This window comes from Limtongia smithiae (genome assembly GCF_038497785.1).
Source record: "Limtongia smithiae strain NRRL Y-17922 unplaced genomic scaffold V1518scaffold_4, whole genome shotgun sequence".
Lineage (NCBI taxonomy): Eukaryota > Fungi > Ascomycota > Lipomycetes > Lipomycetales > Lipomycetaceae > Limtongia > Limtongia smithiae.
Window position 1 is genome coordinate 73,495 of NW_027117625.1, and position 21,642 is coordinate 95,136.

At 52.5% G+C, this 21,642-nt stretch overlaps 11 protein-coding genes and 1 non-coding gene across 12 annotated transcripts; 5 read left to right on the top strand and 7 right to left on the bottom strand.

Moving 5' to 3' along the window:
• Positions 1-15: 15 nt before the first annotated feature.
• On the top strand, positions 16-1,280 carry V1518DRAFT_414303 (NADP-dependent alcohol dehydrogenase C 2). The gene has a single exon (XM_066903542.1). The coding sequence runs from the start codon at positions 76-78 to the stop codon at positions 1,072-1,074; it is 999 nt and encodes a 332-aa protein (XP_066760054.1). The 5' UTR covers positions 16-75; the 3' UTR covers positions 1,075-1,280.
• Positions 1,281-1,307: 27 nt separating this feature from the next.
• On the bottom strand, positions 1,308-1,378 carry V1518DRAFT_t28. Its single transcript has one exon. It is a non-coding gene; the product is annotated as a tRNA-Gly (tRNA).
• Positions 1,379-1,443: 65 nt separating this feature from the next.
• On the top strand, positions 1,444-3,888 carry V1518DRAFT_414304 (pre-mRNA-splicing factor cwc22). The gene has a single exon (XM_066903543.1). The coding sequence runs from the start codon at positions 1,571-1,573 to the stop codon at positions 3,818-3,820; it is 2,250 nt and encodes a 749-aa protein (XP_066760055.1). The 5' UTR covers positions 1,444-1,570; the 3' UTR covers positions 3,821-3,888.
• Positions 3,807-5,076, bottom strand: V1518DRAFT_414305 (DHS-like NAD/FAD-binding domain-containing protein). Its single transcript, XM_066903544.1, has 2 exons — positions 4,643-5,076; positions 3,807-4,594 (listed from the first exon to the last, which is right to left on the bottom strand). Exons 1-2 carry the CDS (start codon positions 5,022-5,024, stop codon positions 3,843-3,845), a joined length of 1,134 nt encoding a protein of 377 aa, XP_066760056.1. The 5' UTR covers positions 5,025-5,076; the 3' UTR covers positions 3,807-3,842.
• V1518DRAFT_414310 (WD40-repeat-containing domain protein) lies at positions 5,057-6,463 on the bottom strand. Its single transcript, XM_066903545.1, has 5 exons — positions 6,228-6,463; positions 6,074-6,171; positions 5,478-6,023; positions 5,271-5,425; positions 5,057-5,213 (listed from the first exon to the last, which is right to left on the bottom strand). The coding sequence occupies exons 1-5, from the start codon at positions 6,404-6,406 to the stop codon at positions 5,163-5,165; spliced, it is 1,029 nt and encodes a 342-aa protein (XP_066760057.1). The 5' UTR covers positions 6,407-6,463; the 3' UTR covers positions 5,057-5,162.
• Positions 6,464-6,779: 316 nt separating this feature from the next.
• V1518DRAFT_414311 (mitochondrial carrier domain-containing protein) lies at positions 6,780-8,206 on the top strand. The gene is made up of 4 exons (XM_066903546.1): positions 6,780-6,952; positions 7,025-7,154; positions 7,210-7,357; positions 7,417-8,206. Exons 1-4 carry the CDS (start codon positions 6,825-6,827, stop codon positions 7,944-7,946), a joined length of 936 nt encoding a protein of 311 aa, XP_066760058.1. The 5' UTR covers positions 6,780-6,824; the 3' UTR covers positions 7,947-8,206.
• Positions 8,103-9,480, bottom strand: V1518DRAFT_220692 (autophagy protein Apg6-domain-containing protein). The gene is made up of 2 exons (XM_066900939.1): positions 9,216-9,480; positions 8,103-9,160 (listed from the first exon to the last, which is right to left on the bottom strand). The coding sequence occupies exons 1-2, from the start codon at positions 9,364-9,366 to the stop codon at positions 8,259-8,261; spliced, it is 1,053 nt and encodes a 350-aa protein (XP_066760059.1). The 5' UTR covers positions 9,367-9,480; the 3' UTR covers positions 8,103-8,258.
• Positions 9,481-9,490: 10 nt separating this feature from the next.
• V1518DRAFT_414316 (Spo11/DNA topoisomerase VI subunit A) lies at positions 9,491-11,138 on the top strand. The gene is made up of 3 exons (XM_066903547.1): positions 9,491-10,253; positions 10,308-10,460; positions 10,520-11,138. The coding sequence occupies exons 1-3, from the start codon at positions 9,840-9,842 to the stop codon at positions 10,886-10,888; spliced, it is 936 nt and encodes a 311-aa protein (XP_066760060.1). The 5' UTR covers positions 9,491-9,839; the 3' UTR covers positions 10,889-11,138.
• A 2,239-nt stretch (positions 11,139-13,377) lies between these two features.
• Positions 13,378-17,696, bottom strand: V1518DRAFT_414322 (uncharacterized protein). Its single transcript, XM_066903548.1, has 3 exons — positions 17,357-17,696; positions 17,037-17,182; positions 13,378-16,969 (listed from the first exon to the last, which is right to left on the bottom strand). Exons 1-3 carry the CDS (start codon positions 17,398-17,400, stop codon positions 13,710-13,712), a joined length of 3,450 nt encoding a protein of 1,149 aa, XP_066760061.1. The 5' UTR covers positions 17,401-17,696; the 3' UTR covers positions 13,378-13,709.
• On the top strand, positions 17,682-18,741 carry V1518DRAFT_414326 (SGS domain-containing protein). The gene is made up of 4 exons (XM_066903549.1): positions 17,682-17,851; positions 17,910-18,003; positions 18,057-18,519; positions 18,568-18,741. The coding sequence occupies exons 1-4, from the start codon at positions 17,832-17,834 to the stop codon at positions 18,591-18,593; spliced, it is 603 nt and encodes a 200-aa protein (XP_066760062.1). The 5' UTR covers positions 17,682-17,831; the 3' UTR covers positions 18,594-18,741.
• On the bottom strand, positions 18,576-19,945 carry V1518DRAFT_414328 (signal recognition particle, SRP19 subunit). The gene is made up of 3 exons (XM_066903550.1): positions 19,418-19,945; positions 19,248-19,350; positions 18,576-19,198 (listed from the first exon to the last, which is right to left on the bottom strand). The coding sequence occupies exons 1-3, from the start codon at positions 19,817-19,819 to the stop codon at positions 18,732-18,734; spliced, it is 972 nt and encodes a 323-aa protein (XP_066760063.1). The 5' UTR covers positions 19,820-19,945; the 3' UTR covers positions 18,576-18,731.
• Positions 19,946-19,954: 9 nt separating this feature from the next.
• V1518DRAFT_414330 (PQ loop repeat-domain-containing protein) lies at positions 19,955-21,586 on the bottom strand. Its single transcript, XM_066903551.1, has 7 exons — positions 21,464-21,586; positions 21,342-21,396; positions 21,168-21,278; positions 20,824-21,118; positions 20,603-20,770; positions 20,344-20,546; positions 19,955-20,287 (listed from the first exon to the last, which is right to left on the bottom strand). The coding sequence occupies exons 1-7, from the start codon at positions 21,511-21,513 to the stop codon at positions 20,138-20,140; spliced, it is 1,032 nt and encodes a 343-aa protein (XP_066760064.1). The 5' UTR covers positions 21,514-21,586; the 3' UTR covers positions 19,955-20,137.
• Between the last annotated feature and the right edge of the window lie 56 nt (positions 21,587-21,642).

Consider the following 21,642-nt stretch of genomic DNA (forward strand, 5'->3'; position numbering starts at 1 on the left):
GGTCCCACTTAGCCTTCCCACCACGCCTCACGGACTCCCTCTTATATTCGTTCCTCGTGACCACCACACATCACAATGACCTACAACTTCTTGGGCCTGCGCGGCACCGAGACCGGTGAGATCGTGCCGGAATCCGCGAGCCGGGAGCTCGGCGACTTCGAGGCGTGCGTGAAGGTCACCCACTCTGGCGTGTGCGGCACGGACGAGCACTACCTCAAGTCCGGCATCACGCTCGGTCACGAAGGCATCGGCTTCGTCACCGCCGTCGGACCCCGCGTCTCCCTCGTCAAGGTCGGTGATCGCGTAGGATTCGGATGGAATCATTTCTTCTGCGGCAAGTGCGAGCCTTGCCTTGTTGGCCACGACATTTACTGCCACAACAAGCGAGAGTACGGCGCCGACGACAAAGATATCGGTTCGTTCTCCTCCGGCGTCACCTGGGACGAGAAATCACTTTATGTGATTCCCGAGGGCATTCCCTCCGCCGAGGCCGCTCCGCTCATGTGTGGCGGTGTGACAGTTTGGTCCGTCCTCGCTTCCTATGGCATCAAGCCCTACGAGCGCGTTGGCATCGTCGGCGTCGGCGGTCTCGGCCATCTCGCCATCCAGTTCGCCGCAAAGATGGGCTGTGAGGTCGTCGTCTTCTCCGGTACCGAGAGCAAGCGTGAGGAATCCCTTGCTTTTGGTGCGACCGAGTTCCACGCGACCAGCGGCCTCAAGGATCTTTCACACATCAAGAAGGTCAAGCACCTCCTCATGACGGCCAATGCGCAGCCGGATTACTCTCTCTTTTCCTCCGTCGTTGATTTCATGGGCGCAATCTACGTTCTCACCGTCTCCTTCGGTACTACCCCTGTGCCCATGCTCACCCTCCTCGCCAACGGTATCAAGATCCAGGGCTCCAGCGGTGCCTCCCGCTCCGAAATCATCAAGATGCTAGACTTTGCCGCTCGCCACAAGGTCTTCCCGAAGATCATGACGTACCCCCTCACTAAAGGAGGAGCGACCGAAGCCATGTCCACTCTTCGCCAGGGCAAGATGAGATATCGCGGTGTCCTCGTTATGGAGAAGTAGGTTCTGGAGCATTTGTATAACGTGAAATGAATGATGATGTCTGCACTCTTTCCACGAGTTGTGATCTGCAAATCTAATATGTAAATGAAAGAGCGATATATCTCTTGCTCCTGCTCGGGCTTTGTCCGCACAGGGCCTGGTTTTGATCTACGGCGTACGAACTAGTCGACTATAAAAATTACATGGATAAACCCAAAATAATGAAGCACAGATACTAGGCATTAAAAAAAATCTGCGTCAGCCCGGAGTCGAACCGGGGGCTCGTCGATGGCAACGACGAATTTTACCGCTAAACCACTAACGCCTTCCACATAATATTCCTGGATCAGATTTGACATACTCTCTGAAGAATTCAACTTTTGTGCGCAACGGTATTTTCATGGATATATCTGAGTACTTTTGAGTCGTCTAATCAATATTTGTTAAGCGCGATGTTCTGACTCGTTATGTTGCGGGAACTATATTGCCGCGAAATGAGGGTGTTCGTGATTTTCATATGGCACATGTGTATGTCCAGTTGAGATCCCTGTACGCTACCTTAGCGTTTACCTCGCTTCGTTCTCCACTATCTTTTATTCCCTGTGCATCCGCCATACCCAAACTGAGCATGGCAAGCAGAACCGAAATTGATACGCAAAAGGACTACCCCAGCCGACGTCGGAGGACTCCGCCATCGCGCTCGCCATCACGAACGCCTTCCCCGACGCCACCATCACTACAGCAAGTGGCTAATCGTGCGAAGAGGCCGGCGGCGTGGGACGATGACGAGGAAACTACGGCACCGAGACGGAGAGACTTTAATGATGATGGGCGGTGGGAGCGGAATCGTCTTGTGGAAAGGCAAGAGCGAAGACAGAATAGCGTTAGATCTCCCTCACCGCCTACGCGACAGAATGCCGCGCGTGAGGAATTTTCACGAGATCTGCCGCAGCGGAGGTCACTGCTCCCACGACGCGAAAGATCGCAAGAGCGTCGACCTGATGAGCGCAACGAGCAGCCTCGTCGACGGGCGTTACCTGATGTCGACCGCGACCGCGCGCGCGAGCGAGAACGACAGGCTGCGGAACAAGCGCCTAAGGAAGTGAAGCCGTTTGACGCGAAAGCGGAATACGAGCGTTTACTCCAGCTGCGCTCTGGTGGTACCTACGTTCCGCCCGCCCGACTTCGTGCGTTGCAATCGCAGATCACGAATGTTGATCCGAAGGAGATGCAGCGACAAGCCTGGGAATCTCTCAAAAAGGGCATCAATGGACTCGTGAATAAAGTTAACAAGTCGAATATCCGGGACATCGTGCAGGATATTTTCAGGCAAAATCTAGTTCGTGGACGTGGTTTGTTTTGTCGAAGCATGATGCGCGCACAAACAGCAAGTTTGCCATTCACCCCAGTCTACGGCGCGATCGCAGCGATCGTGAATACAAAGCTGCCCCAAATTGGCGAACTCCTCGTTACGCGCTTGATTATCCAATTCCGCAAGGCGTTTCGGCGCAACGACAAGGCGGTGTGCATCAGCAGCACGCGGTTTTTGGCGCATTTATGTAACTACCAGGTTGCGCATGAGATTATCATACTGCAGATTCTGCATCTGTTGCTTGAACGGCCGACAGACGATTCAGTTGAAATCGCGGTGGCGTTCATGCGCGAAGTTGGCGCGTTCTTGGCTGAAGTTAGCGCACCGGCAAATAACGGCGTGTTTGAACGGTTTCGCGCTATCCTACACGAGGGGCAGCTTGAGAAACGGACCCAGTACATGATTGAAGTACTATTTCTCGTGCGGAAGAATAACTACGTGGACAACCCGCCGATTGCAGAGGATCTTGATTTGGTAGAGGAAGATGACCAGATTACGCATATGATTGGTCTTGACGATGATTTGAACGGCGAGGATTCGTTGAATGTGTTCAAATTTGATCCGGATTACGAAGTTAACGAGGCAAAGTATAAGGTTATCCAGGATGAGATCCTCGGGGTTGAAGATGGTGACGAAAGCGGCTCGGAGGATTCAGACGCTACTTCTTCCGAAGACGAGGCTGCGGAGCCTACGGAGACTAAGAAGCAGCAGATTCAGGACATGACGAATCGCGACCTCGTGAACCTGCGGCGAACAATCTATTTGACGATCCGATCGAGCATGGATTTTGAGGAATGTTGCCACAAGCTCCTGCGGATCCAGCTCACGCAGCAGCACGAGATCGAGCTCGTAAACATGATCATCGAGTGCTGTTCGCAGGAGAAGATCTACTCAAAATTCTACGGCCTCGTGGCGGAGCGGTTTTGTCGGTTGAATCGTAAGTGGTATTTGCACTTTGGCGAGGCGTTTGGGACGTACTACGATACCATCCACCGGTATGAGACGAACAAGATCCGCAACATTGCAAAACTTTTTGCTCATTGTCTCGCGTGCGATGCGTTGAGCTGGAAAAATCTCGAGTGCATTCGCATTACGGAAGCAGACACAACAGCCTCGTCGCGTATTTTTCTTAAAATCCTATTCCAGGACATGGTTGAGGAAGCAGGCATGACAAGCGTGCTCGAGCACCTGCATGACCGAGAACTTGCACCTTTCTTTGAAGGCTTGTTCCCCCGAAACGACCCGGCGGATACGCGGTTTGCGATCAATTTCTTTACCGCGATTGGGTTGGGCCCGCTTACGGACGACTTGCGTGAGTTCTTGAAGCGTGCTGTGGAGCGGGCGGACCAAGTGCGCAGGGAGAGGGAACGTAGGGAACGCAGTGAGAGCGTGTAAGCTTTGTTGAGTATGTACAAATTTACAATGATGAATGAAGATGACAAGTAGCATGATGCGCGCTGCTATTAGGAGATGCTGTAGCGTTCATCGCGTCGACGACGCCTTTTAGCACGTCCCCCGCGGGGAAAGAGATGCGTAAGTCTCCATCTGTTAAGATCTCATGCTCACCTCTAACGGGACCGACGTTAATCACGCCTATCCGCTTTCCGAGCGCCTTATTCTCCTTGATCAGTCTGAACGCTGAATATGTCGCCAACGAAGTCGCGACGACAAGGATCTTATCCGCCTCGCGAACTTTGCGCTCCGCGTCGTGCTTTGTATGCGCTTCGACAGATTCGCCAAAGAATACGACGTTGGGTTTCACCACGCCGACATCTTTACAACTGCGTTTCGAATGCGGCACTGATACATCCGTATTACGCACTGCATCCCAGGCCGCGCCGTCTGTCAGCGCGTATGCGACGCCCTGCTCAAAGCATGTACGGCAGACAGGGTACTTGAACTCGTCGTATCTTATCGCCTCGGGGAGTTCGAGGTCGCCGTCGGGATTAAGTCGGAAATCCTTGATCGGCTCCGCTTTGACTGAGCGGCGCTGCAGGCGATCGATTTCTTGTCGCAGAAGTTCATCCCAAGCTGGGTTTAGCTGCGCAAGAGCATGTTGAAAGGCGCCGCGGTCGGTGTGTGTGTTGCATGTGAGGCAGACTACTTGCGCGAGCGAGCCGTGGAGTTCTGTCACGTTGTGCACGTAGGCGGAGTGTAAGGAATCGACATCTCCACAATATTAGCCCTGTTCCATATACTCAAATACATCTCACGCACTCTGGGTAATCACGCTACTAAGCCATCCGCCGTTCACGAGATCGCCAACGTACTTATGCACGCGATTCGGCTTGGCCTGACGCACCGCCTCCCATCCCAGAAAACTCCGCGCCCAGTACCGTTGGCGAATAGTATGTTTGTCAATAAACTCGGAGTAGAATATAGGCCGATAGTTCTTGTTGACGGTGTACGTCCCCGTTGGTCCACGATAGTCAGGGATGCCGGACTCGACTGACGCGCCGGCGCCAGTAATCAGCGCAGTGGTGCCGGTTGCAGGGGAGAGGAAGGACACTGTCGCTGCGATGGCACTGCCGAGAGTTATTGCTTCCGGCGGGAGGACGACGGCCGGGCCGGCGTGGAGATTGTAGGGAACGCGCAGCATGGTCTGCGGGGAAAGTGTTTTACGGGATGGGCTTGGGAAATGTTGATGCGCAGTAACCACAACGTAGTTCGTGAACTACATCATTTGTAACCTTCAGATACTTCTATCATACAAATATGCACCAAAATAGTTATACAATCACCGTGTCAATGTCCGCTCGATCGCCGCTGGTTGTGGTAGCCATAGTGTCTATTATAATGGTCAGCAAAAAGTCGCAGTCTAGTTACTCCCAATGTTCGAGCATACCACTTCCTTGTCTGCAGTAGCAAGCACCAAACGTCGCGGGTTGAATGCTAAGCTCGTTGCAGGAGTCTTTGATTCGAATGCGGCAATTGGTCGTTGCACGCCGTCGCGAACGGGGGATTGCACGTCCCAAACATAGACCTTGTTATCGGTGGCTCCTAAATTCAGCGTCAGCAATCGTGGCGAGCGAGCGATCAAAGTCCAGCTCACCTGAAAATATGAACCGACCGTCTGGGGAGAACGTGGCTGTGCCAGAGGAGACAAATTGTCTCTCGCCCTCCATGCTCTCCCACGGCTGTCCGGTGAGACGCATGGTCACATCTCCGGTGAATGCATCGAGGAGATAATGCACCGGTCCAAGCGTGGACACCAACATATTCTTGCCGTCGTTCGAAAACTCTAATTTTGACCACGGCACCGAGTTATTCGGTCCCTTGATCTCGTCAATCTTAAATACTGCAAACGGCTCTGTGTCGTAGTTTCGCTGGTCGTAGAGCAATATTTCGGCGGTCTGCTCACAGCCGACGGCGAAGACCACGCCAGCAGGGTCGAACGCAATAAATGCCGGGGAAGGGATTGTGAGAAGGCCGTGGCATGTGGCGGAGTTGAGGTCCCATAGGCGCACGGTGCCATCGAGGGAGGATGAGATGAAAGTGTCGTCGCCGGGGGAGATCTCGAGCCCGATGACTTTCCGCTTGTGTGCTTTGAAGTAGCGGATGAAAGAATTGTCGTGGAGAGAGAGGTATCTGATTGTGTCTGTGGATGGTTAGAACCAAGCAATCTAAACAGTGACCAGACAATTGTACCGTTCTCTTTAGTAGATGCATATATACAGTTGGCGGGGTTGTGCGTGAATCGCGCCAGGTGGCAGCCGTACTTTTTACTCGCAACAGGCCTGTTGAACCTATCCCATCTCAGCAACCTTCTCATGCAAATACAATAACATACAAGAGCACTCACTTGCCGCCGCGGCAGTCGTAGAGGTATAGATTATCGTCCTCGCCGCATGTAAGAAGTGATGCGCCAGTGTCGTCAAAGTCCAGCGACGTAATGCGCGACCCCTCCGACGCGTTTCTGAACACTTTCGACGGCTGGAAGCTTGTGACAATATCTCGAGAAAGTACAACGGTGGCCGACATAGTTGCAAGACCAGACCAGATCTTTACCGCTTTCGTCTGGGTCTAGGGCAGTTGAATATTTGGCGATTTGGTCGGCGCGAGTTGGGAGCACTCCAAAATTCTGTGCGCACATTTCGCGGCACTTGCGCAGGGGTGACACGTGACACTCCCCGGCGCCGGCTCCAACTTTTTTTACCCCACCCGTGTCTTTGCGACTTCTCCATAAAACTGCTCCTCAGGCAGAAGAAGATGTTTGAGAATCGTAGTTTGACTGATGGAGTGCAATTCTGTAATGCATGCGTACATGTTGCCGGTGGAGTCAGTGCGGCAACTTGCCGACGTTGCTCTCGACGTCGCCGAAGTTCCGGAGCTATCGCAGACTAACTAAACTACACCTCCGGGCGACGAAGGCCAAACCAGTTTGCTTAATTGCACAGCCATGTCCTCCGCAGCGCCTCCACAGCAGCCCCAAAAGCAGCTCTCGTCGTTTGGCGGCTTTACCGCCGGCGCCATGGCAGCCTGTATCGCCGTCACCGTGACCAACCCCATCGAGATTGTCAAGACTAGGTAAGTTAGGCCAGTTCGCGTGCAAATTTACTAGCGGGGGAAGGAGAGTGCTAACAGTAGACTATTATGCAGATTGCAGCTTCAGGGCGAACTACATGCTCGTGGCGAAGTTCAAAAGGTTTATACCGGTCTCTTCCAGGCGCTCCGTGTAATTCTCAAAAATGAGGGTATCCGTGGATGGCAGCGCGGTCTTGGGTGTGCTGTACGTCTCCTCTTCGTGCCCTTCATATCACTTGACCAAGAACTAACTACTACAGTACTTCTATCAAGTCGGTCTTAACGGCTGCCGTCTGGGATTCTACGAGCCTATTCGGAGGGCAACCGCAAGTGCCATCAACGGCAGTCCTGAGGCTTCGACGCTCGGTATTAACGTGTTTGCCGGCGCCAGCAGCGGTATTATGGGAGGCGAGTTATCTCACATATTACGCGGTTCTGGCTCGATTCTGGTGTGCTAACCCACATAGCTATCGCTGGCTCGCCTTTCTTCCTTGTCAAGACGCGGATGCAGTCATACTCCCCAGTCTTTCAGGTTGGCACGCAAACACACTACAAGTCGATGTGGGACGGTCTCGCGTCAATCTACAAAGCCGAGGGCTTCAGTGGCCTGTACCGTGGCTGCGGCTCCGCCGTCCTGCGTACGGGCAGCGGCTCAAGTGTGCAACTGCCGATCTACAACTCAACCAAGGGCGTGCTCGACACCTACAAAGTGGCCGAGGGCACCTCACAGCATCTTCTTGCCTCTGCTGTCTCCGGCGTTGGTGTGTGTGTTGTTATGAACCCGTGGGACGTCATCATGACCCGCATGTACAACCAGCGTGGAAATCTGTATAAAGGCGTGTTTGACTGCTTCCTCAAGACTGTCTCCATAGAGGGTCCATTGGCGCTGTACAAAGGTTTCTTTGCGCACCTGATGCGTATTGGACCGCACACTGTACTAACCCTGACGTTCATGGAGCAGACGCGACGACTCATGATGTGGGTCGAGGGCATATAAGTAGTACGAGCATCTCAACTAGTTACGATGGCGTCGTGCAAATCTTTGAACTGTGTATCTATACTGTACGACTTGGTGTACCTACGCGAGGTTGAAAAAGTCATTTGGATTGTTGGATAGACCGGGTGCTTTGCAGCTCTCAGCTGGCGTGGCTGATAGAAAAGTTGGTTGTGTAATGAATTCAGTTTATAGCAGAGCATAGCATTTAAGACCAAGCCGAATTACAAGCACCCAGAACAGTGTATATACAAGAATCTTCCAACCGTCGCGCAAAAAAAAAACTAGACCAGCTTACACTTCCGATTACCTCCATCACCGAGCGATTCCTGCCATTCTATCAACCGCGGCGGAACCACCCTCGATCCTAAACACGTCCGAGTATACATTGGTCTTCTTCAGTCTCTCAACCAACGCAGTATCGCGCGCCAACTGCGACCGAAACGCATCACGCTCGTTTGTGAAATCCTCAAGCTCCTGGGCGTACTTGTTCCGCGTAACCCAGAATTTCTGTTCGTCCTCGTCGAGTTTTGCCGCTTGTCGTTCAAGTTCTTCAATCTCTGACTCAACCTTCAATCGTTCTTGCTCGACGGATCTCAGCTCCGCCATAACCCGGTCCTGTTCTTTCGTAATCTCCGCCAACTCTTTCTCCGCGGCTAGTTGTTGTTCCGGTGTTGGTTTGCATTGCTGGACTTGTTCGAGGAAAGCGGCGTAGATATCACGGTGACGCGCAACTTCGGAATATTGTTGCCGCAACGCCTCAACTAAACTCTCCATGCATTCTGAACATATCGGCTTATCCAATTCTGTGCGCGATGAGATAATATCGTAAAGCCGGTCCGAAGTCTGAAAGCGTGCGGAGAGGGAGTACTTCCCGCCCTCCGGGTCAAAAGGGTCTTTACTCCCGTTCTCAGCGCCCTCTTGCAACTCCGCAGCTCGGATCATGGCTTCGTAGCCACCAATCGGTGGTGCATGCGCTGTCGCGCTAGTGCCGTTGGCGGTAGGCGGACCGGAGAGACTTGCTTTGTCGAGCACCACAAATGAGTCAGTTGTTGGATTACCGTCATGGCGCTTGTCGGATGTGGGTAGTGTGGAGAGGGGTGCTCGCGTGGTAACGTCGCTGCCAGTGGCTTCTTGCTTATAATGTGCGAGCGTGAACCGCGGATACAGGTTTCCTGTGTCGGACCGCCGCTCGTCGGGGCTTGCCGGGGCAGACGCTATATCTATATGTCAGTCACGTACCGCGTATTATGTCTGTAGAAGGGAACGAACCGGAGAGCATTCTATCCAGTGCAGTGGCGTCAAGCTCGTTCAATTTGTCATGAATTCCGAGAGGCAGCCGACATCGCTGGCATAGCAGCTGTGAGTGTGGCGTTGACGAGCCGGTGCTGGTGCCGCTGGTCGGCGGCTTGGACTTGATCATGTTGTGCTGCGTGTGAAAGAGTGACAGAGAGGTGGACGCGTCGATATGTGATGATACGGTTGGTGATGTGGATGATCGATAAGCCGAGATTCGTCGTTGGGACTTCCATTATTTCGCGGTACAACTCTGTAACTATCACGAACACCTGTACCGTACCCAATTTTCGCGGGAACCATGGTCAATTCTGATTTCTTGATTCACTATGGATCTGATGAGTCTCTGATCGACGACAACGCGGAAAAGTTGAAGTTTCCAATCGACGATGTGCCTGACGATTTCATACTTGCCGACGAATCATGTAGCAACGAAGAGCTATTAATCGACGACGACGCAGCGATATTCTCGGTTCACGATGGAAAGGACGTCTCAAAGTTCACACACCGCAGAATTATGTTATAGTTTCTAGCAGTTAGATTAATCTTGGGATATCTAGAATCGTGATTATTGAAAAGCTTGAGGCATTAGTGATCGACATGCTCGATGGTCTAGCGACGCGCGGTGTCGCGGAGTTCAAACTCGCCAATCGTCGGCGGCAGGTGAGCACTTCAGGGCCGAAGGTATACCAAAAAATCTCGTTCCCTGGCCCACAAGTCACCAGCCCGCGCAGATTTGCGGCACTACTTAACATAATAACCATCATTATCGCCGCCCTTGAGGACAACGCCGGCACTATGACAAAGCGGGATCTATACTACCGCAATTCAGCTCTTTTCGGAAACCAGACTGTCGTAGACAGAATTATCGATGATCTTGCGTGCACGTTGGATGTGGAACGCAGCGCGCTTGGTATTGTCGCGGCGCAGAAGGGATTGTTTTGTGCGAGTCCAGGTTGCGGACTGCGCATTGTGTCTACGGACGGACGCGTAAAGAGCGTGGATGATGATGGGGTAATCCAGGCGATAATCGAGCGTATCTTTATGATGGCTAACGTCTGGTGGTAGGTCCAATTAATTCCGGCGATGGACGCTATAGTCAGAATCGAGAGTAGACGGACTGACTACGTCCTCGTCATCGAAAAGGAGGCAGTCTTCAAGAGCTTGTGCGACTCCGAATTCTGTACTCGTGTTGACATCGGCCACGGAATTTTGATCACTGTACCCACTCCTTGAAATATATTCGTCGTCGCCCCTGCTGGTTAACCAACTCATGACAGGGCAAAGGCTACCCCGACCTGTTGACGCGCCAGTTCCTCTCCCGTGTCGCAAACTCGTCCTCGCCGCTCTCAGTACCGCCGCCAGTTCTCTGCGTGGTCGACGCGGACGCCTATGGTCTTCACATCTTTGCTGTGTACAAATATGGCAGTCGTGCTCTCGCACACGAAGGAGCAAGTGCACTTTGTCCATTGCTACACTGGCTCGGCGCGAAGATCCTCGACTATCCGGACCAGACCGCGTACGTCCCAATGACTCAGGGGGATCGGAAGAAAGCCATGAGTTTGTTGGAGCAGCATTTCGATCATATTGATTTAAGGTTTTATGAAGTTGTGTGGATATTGGTGATTCGTGCTGACTTCAAGCGCTAGAGCCGAGCTTCAGAGGCTGTTGTTTCTAAATTACAAGGCAGAGATGAACATCGTTGGACCTGGGGGAAAAGGTGTCGAGGAATATATCGCGACTGCAGTTCGGAATCACTTGCGTTTGTGTTGAGGTCACGTTTTCGCGATGCTGCGTTTTCCGGTCGTTTGGAAATTAGTGATATGCTGTAATTCTTCAACAGTATATGAGTCCTTGTCATATACCTAGCAATAATAATCTATGAGCATGTACTTTCAAGTTGGAGCTGCCAGTGAACAACTGCCCCTGTCACCGAAATCTGCCACTAAAGTCTGAAATTTGCGTAGAGCCCAGTTCATCAGTGAGGCGGACACTGACAGTTTCGTGGAGCAACTAGAAGTACCAATTTTTTGAATTTGTAGGACAAGACACATTCTACGTAGTGCCACCGAAATGGCGAAAAGGCTTAGTGCTGAAATTCGGAGGCAGGTGCCGTCGGTCATAGACTTCGTTGGCAAAAGCTCGAACTGTCCGTACGCGTCAAACGCAAACAATTGTTCGGAGGTAGCGGATACTCCAGTCATGCGCCGCTTCCTGACAAGCGCATGTACGTCCTTTGCATAGAAATTCTTGAGGTAGAAACAGCAATCGTGATGAGGTTATGGCGTATACAGAGCTCATCTTGACTTGACCCTCTTCTGTTTGTTGCGGGCCGCATGTCGGAGGCCTGCCTTAAACTGCAAGGCACGTGTGGCAATGCTGTGCGCTCGCTCACCTCGTCGCCTTCTCATCACGCTCGCATATCATACTACAAGACTTCCTAGTAAATGATCATATTAGAGTAGGCGTCATATTAGAGTAGGCGTCTGAAATCCAGAGAGATCCTCTCATGCAACCGGTGCTGTTTTCGCGCGCTCGAGAACGCGTCGCGTTCCTGGTGTTGCGGTTTTTCAACTAGGAACAGGAACAACAACGCGTCAGGCGACCAGGCTCTGCTCCATTTCCCCCAGATGCTTCTTTTGATGCCCTGATATACTCGTCGATCAATTATATCTTTCTTCTTCACTTCACTGTTATCCAAACAGCTGCGGACAAATTTGCTGTCGCCCTCGACGTGTTGCGATTTTACGGTCACGAGTCCTAACCTCAGGCCCCACACCACATTTGCAGCTTTTTGTATGGGCCAAAGGTTTTACCTCAAAAATTCACAGTGGTATTTTACGGCTAAGACCTGCTCTTCTTACAAACACGGCGGAGACCACCAGTTTGATAGCCACTACTTGAAGGTTCATTCTGCGTTTTCGTCGCCTTCTCATATTTGGTGATCTGCCCACACAGCTGAACAATCCATTTACTTCCCAATTCATTAATTTCACGATTTAACGTGTGAACTTCGTCAAACGTAAAAACAACACGTATACGAGGCTGCATAAATGTTGTAGCGCGTGTGATTAGCACGCCCCACTAGTTTCTAAATCCTAGATTCTGAATTTCGCGTCGCGACTGCGCGCACCTACTACCACTTGGGTTTCAAATTAAATAATCCAAAACAAGTACTCTTTGTCAGGCGCGACAAATGAGGCCCTAAAGTTCGCGCAAACAATATCTTCAGAGCCGGGGTGTTTGATAAGATTTCAAGATTCAGATTTCTAAATGTCTATTTCGCGGCGGTTATTAACATGGAAGTCCCGGCATCAGGACTAAATTTATAGTGAAGCGCTGCTCATAAGGGAGTTGTGTACAAATTCTGCGTTCCAAAATGGTAATCAAGACTGAGGGAAACGACAAAAGTCTGCCGTGACACAGAGATACGCAATATTGCACATACCCTTATATTTACATGAGACTGGCACTCTGCAGTGCATTTTGAGAATTTGGAGATATCACTCTCCCAGAAAGTAACAATTTTGTCACTGCTCGATTCTAATCGCAAGACCGTTTTTCAGACATGATAAATCGTACGCCTGAATGTGACTAACTTCGAGGAGTCAATTCTGAAAGCTGGAGCATTTGAAGCTGCCTGGAAGGTGTTTTGCGAGGGGCGTGAAAGTTGGGAGTGCAGCACAGTCATAAACCCTGTAATTTTTGCTATCGGACGCGTTTCTCAACTCCACGATCCGCGCGTCACAGGTCGAAGTTTTATAGTCAATTCAGGCGTACCGTTTTTTACAATTCCCCGGACATCGCCAATCATGCAATTAATGCCTGCCGACTCAATTTTAAGTGACAGAACTAAGACACGGTTTGTAGCGCGAGAGAGGGTCCTCTAAAATCTGAGCTCAGCCCTTAGCAGGATAGCTACGCCTTTTTACAGACATAAACATGCTGCAACACGCAACAAGTGACAGTAATGTACATACCTACATCTCTCTTTTCTCGAACTCCGCTGTGCATACCGGGAACCGATCTAATCGACATCCAGCACGGTCCCGCACCTTCATAGACCTAACCCAAAGCTCCTCTAACCTTACTTCCCGACGCACCGAGGTTTGCGCTCTCCGCTCCTCCGCCTCAGATTATTCCCAGCCCTTCATTCCATACTATCACATATATGCCGCCAACGCACTTAACAAAGAAAACAAAATAGGGAATTTCAAGTATAAACCTAATAGACATGAATACACGAGATGATTTGCGCGCGACACTACACCACCAATCCCACCAATACCACAACTCTTTCTCTTTCTCTTTCTCACAATCTACTCGAGATGCAAAAATATGATTTTAAGAAAAACACACTTATTTGCAGACCTCCCGTTTCACATGCTTTGTTATATGTGTTGCCACCCCCTCTCCCAGCCTCACATCACATCCCGGCGCCCACATCCAAAACCCGCGGATGCTAGCTCTTCAATTCTTGATGAAAATAGCCCGCTGCTCGTGCCGTAGGTTCTTGTACGTAGTCTTATCAAGATGATCCATACCGAGCGCATCGTCGACCTCCGCGATCTGCGCGACGACTTGCTCGTCATTTAAATACAGCGGCTCGGAGTACTTATGCTGCCGCACGAGCGCGAACTTGATCTTTTCAAACTGCCGATCACGGATCCCAGTGCGCGTTTGCAAGCGCGCCTTTGTGTCGACAAATTTCTCGTCAGGTTTGAGCACGAACCAGAACGGGATTCCGTGCGTGCGGTTCGGCTCCTTCTGGAAGTGGAACACCTGAATAACACGCTCATCCTCTGCGAGGTTCAGTTCCTCCTCGGGAATCTCCTCTGCGTAGATTGGCATGCCGTCCTGCAGCGACAGCACGAGATAGCTCTCGCTGAACGGCTTGTATATCTTGTTCATGTGCGCGCCGTAGAACCGCACCCGCGACGCGACCTCGTCGCTGAGATTGGCCTTCACCTTCAGTATATCGAGCACATCCCGCATGTTGCCGTTCTGTGGAACAAGCACCTCGTACTGGTGCTCCTGTGAAATGCCCTCGCTCAGCCACGTGACACGAACAACCCGTTTCGTCTCGAGATCAGACAGGCTCATATCCAGAATCTCGTACAGGATCACCGAATTTGCAACAATCATCTGCTGCACCTCCTGCTGAGTGGTCGACGACAAAGTGTTCCGCACGCGTCCCATAGGTTGCGTCGTCGTAAACCGCAAATGCGTCGGGTCCACATCTAGATGCTCTCCCACTTTCTCCGCCATCTTTGCGTACGCATCGTTCCGTCGCAGGTACAAATCAAACGATTCGCGATTCTCCATCGCGGCAGACCGTGGCCGGAACGTCACCAGAACCCGGTTCCACAAGAAATCGTAAAAACTCGGAATATCGGGGTATCCCTTGATCGCTTGTATCTCCTGCTCAGTGAGCCGGCGTTGAAACACCACGATGTCGCCAGATTTTATTCGAAGCTGCGCAAACGTCTGCTTCATCCGCGGCGCATCGATAAAGCCCTGCTTTGCCCGTGGTGGTTCAATCGGCTCAACCAGCACCGGGCTCTGCGTTTCCTCGTAATAATCCAGTAGCGTGTCGTTCGGCCACCGCATTATGCTGTTGATATGCGCAGTCATATCCGTAACCTTGTCGTTTTTTGCCACAACACAACTTGTCACGCCGGACAGGGTCTGTGTGTGCGGGTCAAAGTGCTTCAGGAATATCTGGATCTTCGAACAACTCTCTGTGCCGTCGGCCAGGGAATGCAAAACCTCGTTTGACTCAGGATCGACGTCGGCTTCCTCCATCCAGAAACACAACTCCGGCGACTTGATCTTGTGCGCGGAGCGCACTTGTTCCATCGCAAGCGGTACACTGTCCAGCAGCGCGATCTCGGGCCGCTCGGTCTGGTTTCCTCGGCTTCGAACAAGCCAGAATCGTAACCGCGACGGATTTTCGATTTTCAGCTCCTTCGCAACCGCGTCCCGCAGATCCTTCACCGTTGACTTCTTCAAAACCCTGAACGACATCGGCAATGACTCGATCGGTGAGTCATCCTGTTTCCACTGTGCAATGTCAAACCCATGGTAATGTTTAAACTGCCGGTTGCCCATTATCAGAACACGCATGTAAAGATACTGCTCCTGCTGCGCCTTGACACGCGCCTGCTCATCGCGCACTTCGCGCTCAATGCGCTCGGGGATGTGGTGCGGCGTGTCCTGCGCCTTCATGGGCGCCAGAATTTTATCAAGACGCGACTTGCGCAAGTATACCAGCATATACGCGTTTGAGTGTCGCTTCAACTTGTCCTCACCATAGTTGTCTTCCAAGACCTCTTTCTCAGTCGCACGAGTGACTCTGTCGTCGTCGAATCTGAACCATTTGCCGTCCTTCTCCGGCTTCAGCAATGCATAGTAGTGACCCGCGTTCAGATCACCGCTGTGAACGAGCACGCCGTGAAGCACGTACACCCATGGCTCGTCTCGTGGCGCTTCAGGTACAAGAAACTCCTGCAGATCAATCTCGGCAGGAAACTCGTGCCTGTCGTTAATCTTGACCATCATATCCCGCATGAAATCGTACTCAAATCGCTTTAGTTGCAAGTTCAGCACCGGGGGGAAGGTCTGGAAGATGACACCTTTCTCAGCGTCCTGCAAGCCGTGCCCGGTAGCCATGTACTGGTTCTCGCCGTCGAGCGTCTCGACTTGCACATAGTCCTTGAACGATGCCTGCAGATCTTTCATGCGCTTGACATTGAGCTGGATATCCCAAAAGTCTTCGCTGCGCGAACTCTCAAAATCAACATTGATACACTTAACGTAACTCTTCATCTGTCCGACAAAAAGCTCCGCAAGCGCCTTCTCGACCTTTGTGCCCTTCATCTTGCCTTCGAGATTGTCCATCAATACGCGATTGAACTCCTGCACGTCGTGCTGCGTGAACGCGTCCATCGTGTCCCACCCAAACGATCGCGTTAACTCGAGCGTACCGACTGGCGTCTGCGAGTTCTGAAGGTGATAAAACACCCGCTGCAGCGCGAGCGGAACACTGCTCGTCGGCGTGTCATTCTCGGTCGGGATTTCGTAAACGGCCTTGCGGAATGCGGTGGTGAAGTACAGCGACTGTAAAAGCGAGTTCATGTAGCAAGTCGCGCCCTGATTACGGAGACCGACATATCCGGTTTCCTTCTTGGAGTTATAGTTGATAAAGTTGTGCCAGAGCACGCCGGTCGGGTCCTTGATGATGCGGACGAACGCGGTTATGTCGACTTTGTCATTCTCGATCAGCGGCAGAGACTTATCCTTGTGCTTTGCGAACAATTTCTTCTGCTCATAGAATTTGGAGAAACCCCAGTCCTTCTCTTCCGAGCTGAAGCGATGATGCGAGTGGTGCTCCTCAAATATAGTCGGATCATGATAGTTTGACATGACGAGACCGAACATCGCGCAGACGGCCCAATTCTTTTCCTCATCTTCGTCGGCCACGGCAGGCGCGGTCTCGTCCTTCTCCGGGGCGTATGCACATTCAAGGTACATCGACATATTGTCACCGGCCTGATTCCCCGCTGGGAAGAGTAGTATCTTCCACTCGAAATCGCCACACCGAAATGGTGGTCCGTGAATTCGCCGCTCAAGCTCTTTCCAGCTCTGCACATGCCATACGGCTTGGGTTTCTATCTGGATCTCGAGATCGTCGTCCATCTGCTGATAAAGGAGCTGTTTCATCGTGGCGTCTGCGCAAAGCATGGCAATTGCACGTCAGCACGCATACACATTGAAGTAGAAGGGAAAAAAACGTACAATCGTCAGCGCGCGGGATCACCGGCAGGTCCGGCGGATCGATCTTCATGTCGGCCGGGAGTTGCGGGCCGGCGATGACCGGGGAGCCGGGAGTGTTTGGCGTGTCGATGTACATGTTCTCGGTGTCGGTGTCATCCTGGACGATCAACAACAAGGAAAACACGTTAGCAGCAGCGTCGCAGGGAATGGGCGGCGACAGCGGTGGGAAGCTGCGGCAACGGTACGGCACGAACGAACACGTTCAGGCACGCGTATCAGCCAGTACCAGAGCTCGCAGCCTCACACGCGGACACACGAATCAACGATTGAGGAGACATACCGCCGATGAGTCGATGATGCCAGACACGGGCCTGTCCAAGTCCATGGGGTCCTCGAGCGGCGCGAACCGGGAAAAAAGGGAAGACAGGGAAGACAGGAAAGACGGAATTGTGACGGAGCGGAGCGGGAGGAGCGGCGGGGCGGATGACGACAGGGGGGTATTCAGCGGGCAGGCGGCAGCGGCAGCAGCAGGAGTGCTGGGGCCGGTGGAATTGCTGGGAGGGAGGAGGAGAGAAAGGAGGAGGATGTGGAATATCAATGCCCTGGGCAACGAGAAGCTGCTCGCAAAGCTGAATTGGCAATCAAACCTCTCCAGTACCGCGCCGCGCGGCGTTTATGCCGCATCCACGCAGTCGTGGAACTTACCTGTTGAGACAAGTCCCAGCTGGCTTGCGGCCAGCACACACATCTGTGCGCGCAGAACGGAATGGAACTTCGCAACTGTAAGGCACACAACACTTTCATCCGTATTGCGCAATGGCAGCCCCCAAAGTGCGGTATGTCCTTCTTCTTTGTGATTTCTACTCATGAGCACCTTACTTATGCATATCCGAGGCACGAGTGGTACCAGACCGCTGACGACATCACATTTACCCTCTTCGTCAAGAATGCTCCCAAAACTGCTGATGTCTCCATATCCCCCGAATCTGTACTCCTCCTCCATGCCGTCCTTCTCCCTTTTTCGTTTCACTAACCCCGCAGCTCTCTGTCACCTACCCCCTCCCCACTGGCTCCGACTTCGCCTTCGACATCGGCCCGCTCGCATACCCCATCCTCCCATCCTCCTCGCGCTTCTTGATCCTCACCACCAAAATCGAATTTAAGCTTCGCAAGTCCAACCCGGGGGTGCGTTGGGCCGCGCTTGAGGCCGCCGACGTTGCTGCATTGGAGCAGAGCGCCACCGCGGCCGCGAAGATGGCACCGTCGTCTTCTCGCCAGGGCGCGAAGAACTGGGACGCTGTTGCCACGAACGCGGCCAACGAAGTGTTGACGGGGGATGAAGAAACTAGCGATGAAGCTGCGTCTTTTTTTAAGAAATTGTATGAAGGAGCGGATGAAGATACCAAGCGCGCGATGATGAAGAGTTACGTTGAGAGCAACGGCACCGCGCTTAGTACGAACTGGTCTGACGTCAAGAAGGAAACGGTGAAGACCGAACCACCGAGTATGTTCCCCATAAAATTCTTCATCACACTTTGCTAACCATTCGCAGAGGGCATGCAAGCCAACAAATGGTGACGGAACATATTCTAAAACTCTCCCGCATACGCCGACGAACCACATCAGACCGCCTCCGTGACCGACGTCTCGTCGTGTAGTACTACTTCTGCACATCACGACAAACAAACATGTAAATTACTCAAATAACCATACACTTCACTTCCTCGACTTGCGTCCGCCGCGACTACTCCCCGCGCCAGCGCCGCCCATTCCTCCCATGCCGCCCATCCCCCCAAGCTGTGCAAGCTGCTCTAGTCCTCCCATGCCGCCCATACCTCCCAACCCGCCCATGCCGCCCCGCCGCGCAAGTTCCTGCAGGCCCTTCATGCCACCAGGTAAATTAGCAAGCGACGGCGGCAGTTTTCCGCCCGCAAGGCCCTCCAAGCCAGGCATGCCTCCAAGGCCGCCGGGGAGGTCTTTGAAGATGTTGTCGGTCACGCCGCCACCGGTGAGAGCGTTGCTGTGTAAAGGCAACACGTCGTTCATTTTCCAGCCGCGCGGGATGGATGGTTTCTCCGGGGCTTTGTCGGAGGGGAGGCCAGGGATTGGGAGTTGCAAAGCGTCCTCGGGGATTGTGGGGTGCGCTTGCAGGTACGCAGAAATCAGTCTGTACAGATGGCGTTCTGAGAGGTTAGTATGCCGATTGCCAATCTTAGACAAAGCGCAACTCACTGTTCTTCACTCTCGGGTTCTTTAGAGCCCTCGTCTCCGGATCCCGTAGCAACACCCGCACCCGTCCCGGATTCGCCCAATCCTTAGGGTGCACTTTCTGCGGCTACCCTCATTATCAGCCATCATCCGTTCACTTACTCACACACTCCTCACAGCACGTGTACCCATACCTCAAAGAAAACCTGCACTTGCAACGCAGCACAGGCATCCGCCACCGTCTTCGCAAGCGGATTCATTACCGCAAGTTCGCTACTCACGCGCCGCCCCTCCGCGTGCGTCCGCCGCGCGTCAAAGTACACCGGATACACAATCTGCCACTGTTTGAACGCGGTCTCGTCGGTCACGTACTGGCTGTTTTGCAGCGGCAACCCACCGCGGCGAATAACCGGGCCCGAGCTTCCCGGGGGTGCGGTGAACGACTGTCGTGAGGGGGTTGGCTTTGGCGTCTGTTGAGGACGCAGATTGGCGGGCCCACGTACGTCTTCGGTGGGTAGCGCAGCGAAGACCTTGCGCGGATCAAAGTCCGCGGGGTCAAAATCCATGTCATCAATATCGTCGACTTCTTCCAGCATTGTGACTGACGAAATGTATGGACGTGGTGGTGGAGTTGGTGTTGGAGTTCTTCGTCAGGGTCCGGTGATCGATGCGATTCCAGTTCTTTGGCCAGGGTTAGGCGATTCCACCTCACTCAGCCAGTTCACCACCGCTTTGTAAGAGACATATCAGTTGCATACATAGCTAGCTACATAAAAAGCACACATGCACATAACAAGTCGAAAACAGAAGACTCCAGTCCACCCAAATAAAAATGCAAAGACCACTCTATCACACCGCGCTCGAAGCAACTCGGCCCAAAACAGATATCTACATCCTCTTCATGATTCATTCTCTTACTTGATCTTTTTCCCGTCCATCTTCTCAAGCACCTCATAATCGCCAATAGTAGCGCTAGGTTCGGCGTTTCGCGGCTCGGCCTTTGATGACCGCAGCGCGAGCTTAGAGAGGCGGTCCGGGTCGTAGTGCCATGATTGGAACACAATCTCCCTTGTTAGCATTCACCACGCGCTAACATAGCAAAAATACAAAAACAACTCACCATATAGTCTAGAATGAGCGAGCAAAACGTGCCGCAAAGCCAACTCGAGTTGACAAGCAAATAGTGCAAACTATTATCCAACGCGAGAATCGACGTGATAAACATGAGATTACCACCAGATGCGAAAAGGAAGTAAATAAGCGACATGCGTTCGCATGACTTTTGCTTGTAGTTAAGAACAACTTGCGGGATGCGCGACGTGACTAGCACGATGATGTCAGCAGGACAAATCGTGATTAGAACGGGGTTATTGACATACCGTATATCGACGCACAGAACCAGCCGCAGATCTGGCCGTTCCTGCTGATAGGGATATAGGGGTTGTAGTACTTCATCGGCGCGTCGTAGAGATGGCCGTTGGTCGCGCAGTAGAGACCGATCAGGGATGAGAGCACGATCATGAAGATAATCCCGAACTTGAAGAATGCTGAAGAACACAGTTAGCCAAGCACGCATATACATACAAGATAGACTACACACCTGACTTCCAAATACGACGCGGCGGAATCACAAGACTCTGAAAATAATCGTACTCTGACTCGTCCACAGGCTCGCTCCCCGCGTCATCATCATCCTCCTTCGGATCACTGCTGTCGCTTCCGCCATGCAACTCATCTTCCACAACCGTTGCCTTTCCCTCGCCACTACTCGAACTCGGCACCGGTCGCGACGCAACGTAGAGCTGAAACATGCGGCGCAGACGCCGACGTCTGTAATAAGCGGCCTGGAAAATAAGCACGATATCCGCGAGAGTGTTGTACACTGCGAGAATCGTCTGCAGGGGTTAGCACATCAGAAATTTTAGCACTATAGAAACTACGCACCATCGTAGGGAGGGTTTCCTGCAGGATACAGCCGAGGATGTTTGCGAGGTCGCCAACGAACCAGAGCCAGAGAAACGAGACGGAGAGGTTATCCGCATTCTGCCGCCGAAACTAGAGCCCAATTATCAGCACCATGTGAATGAACACCAGGATCAGCAGTTATGAGCAACATACAATGTCGTAGAGCTGTGGGGAGAAGACCATAGCCCAGCACGCGATCGAAATTGATCTGTTGGACCTGAGGTTAGCGCCCGAAACACGACATCAGCAAGAGTGGCCGCCAAGAAGTGACGCACCCGGTGAGTAGGCTAAGAGCCTCCTTACTCATGAGGAGGAGATGCCTCATGGCGTGGTGTGCGGGGGAGACGGGGGTTCGAGGGGGTACGAGCTGGGAAAGGGACGGGATTTGCACGCTGGTGCGTCAAAACTGTAAAAGACGTGGCTCTGAGTCCCGGCCCGTCCATCAGTCGCATCA

Excerpts from the sequence above, each read along its gene's own strand:
- V1518DRAFT_414310 (XM_066903545.1), bottom strand. The coding sequence starts at position 6,406 with ATGTCGGCCACCGTTGTACTTTCTCGAGATATTGTCACAAGCTTCCAG. Across the intron at positions 6,172-6,227 it reads TACGACTGCCGCGGCGGCAA|GTTCAACAGGCCTGTTGCGA; the intron begins GTGAGTGCTCTT and ends GAGATGGGATAG. Across the intron at positions 5,426-5,477 it reads CGGTCGGTTCATATTTTCAG|GAGCCACCGATAACAAGGTC; the intron begins GTGAGCTGGACT and ends CGCTGAATTTAG.
- V1518DRAFT_220692 (XM_066900939.1), bottom strand. The coding sequence starts at position 9,366 with ATGATCAAGTCCAAGCCGCCGACCAGCGGCACCAGCACCGGCTCGTCA. Across the intron at positions 9,161-9,215 it reads ACTGGATAGAATGCTCTCCG|CGTCTGCCCCGGCAAGCCCC; the intron begins GTTCGTTCCCTT and ends ATATAGATATAG.
- V1518DRAFT_414330 (XM_066903551.1), bottom strand. The coding sequence starts at position 21,513 with ATGAGGCATCTCCTCCTCATGAGTAAGGAGGCTCTTAGCCTACTCACC. Across the intron at positions 21,119-21,167 it reads AGGAAACCCTCCCTACGATG|ACGATTCTCGCAGTGTACAA; the intron begins GTGCGTAGTTTC and ends TAACCCCTGCAG. Across the intron at positions 20,547-20,602 it reads GTTCTGTGCGTCGATATACG|TCACGTCGCGCATCCCGCAA; the intron begins GTATGTCAATAA and ends TCATCGTGCTAG.
- V1518DRAFT_414305 (XM_066903544.1), bottom strand. The coding sequence starts at position 5,024 with ATGCTGCGCGTTCCCTACAATCTCCACGCCGGCCCGGCCGTCGTCCTC. Across the intron at positions 4,595-4,642 it reads TAGTAGCGTGATTACCCAGA|ATGTCGATTCCTTACACTCC; the intron begins GTGCGTGAGATG and ends AATATTGTGGAG.
- V1518DRAFT_414326 (XM_066903549.1), top strand. The coding sequence starts at position 17,832 with ATGGCAGCCCCCAAAGTGCG. Across the intron at positions 18,004-18,056 it reads TCTCCATATCCCCCGAATCT|CTCTCTGTCACCTACCCCCT; the intron begins GTACTCCTCCTC and ends CTAACCCCGCAG. Across the intron at positions 18,520-18,567 it reads GGTGAAGACCGAACCACCGA|AGGGCATGCAAGCCAACAAA; the intron begins GTATGTTCCCCA and ends AACCATTCGCAG.
- V1518DRAFT_414311 (XM_066903546.1), top strand. The coding sequence starts at position 6,825 with ATGTCCTCCGCAGCGCCTCCACAGCAGCCCCAAAAGCAGCTCTCGTCG. Across the intron at positions 7,155-7,209 it reads AGCGCGGTCTTGGGTGTGCT|TACTTCTATCAAGTCGGTCT; the intron begins GTACGTCTCCTC and ends TAACTACTACAG. Across the intron at positions 7,358-7,416 it reads CAGCAGCGGTATTATGGGAG|CTATCGCTGGCTCGCCTTTC; the intron begins GCGAGTTATCTC and ends TAACCCACATAG.
- V1518DRAFT_414304 (XM_066903543.1), top strand. The coding sequence starts at position 1,571 with ATGGCACATGTGTATGTCCAGTTGAGATCCCTGTACGCTACCTTAGCG.
- V1518DRAFT_414322 (XM_066903548.1), bottom strand. The coding sequence starts at position 17,400 with ATGGACTTGGACAGGCCCGTGTCTGGCATCATCGACTCATCGGC. Across the intron at positions 17,183-17,356 it reads GGCATCATCGACTCATCGGC|GATCGTCCAGGATGACACCG; the intron begins GGTATGTCTCCT and ends TTCCTTGTTGTT. Across the intron at positions 16,970-17,036 it reads GATCCCGCGCGCTGACGATT|ACGCCACGATGAAACAGCTC; the intron begins GTACGTTTTTTT and ends TGCTTTGCGCAG.
- V1518DRAFT_414328 (XM_066903550.1), bottom strand. The coding sequence starts at position 19,819 with ATGCTGGAAGAAGTCGACGATATTGATGACATGGATTTTGACCCCGCG. Across the intron at positions 19,351-19,417 it reads AAGTGCAGGTTTTCTTTGAG|CCGCAGAAAGTGCACCCTAA; the intron begins GTATGGGTACAC and ends TAATGAGGGTAG. Across the intron at positions 19,199-19,247 it reads GAACCCGAGAGTGAAGAACA|AACGCCATCTGTACAGACTG; the intron begins GTGAGTTGCGCT and ends CTAACCTCTCAG.
- V1518DRAFT_414316 (XM_066903547.1), top strand. The coding sequence starts at position 9,840 with ATGCTCGATGGTCTAGCGACGCGCGGTGTCGCGGAGTTCAAACTCGCC. Across the intron at positions 10,254-10,307 it reads AGAGCGTGGATGATGATGGG|GTCCAATTAATTCCGGCGAT; the intron begins GTAATCCAGGCG and ends GTCTGGTGGTAG. Across the intron at positions 10,461-10,519 it reads GCCACGGAATTTTGATCACT|GGCAAAGGCTACCCCGACCT; the intron begins GTACCCACTCCT and ends AACTCATGACAG.
- V1518DRAFT_414303 (XM_066903542.1), top strand. The coding sequence starts at position 76 with ATGACCTACAACTTCTTGGGCCTGCGCGGCACCGAGACCGGTGAGATC.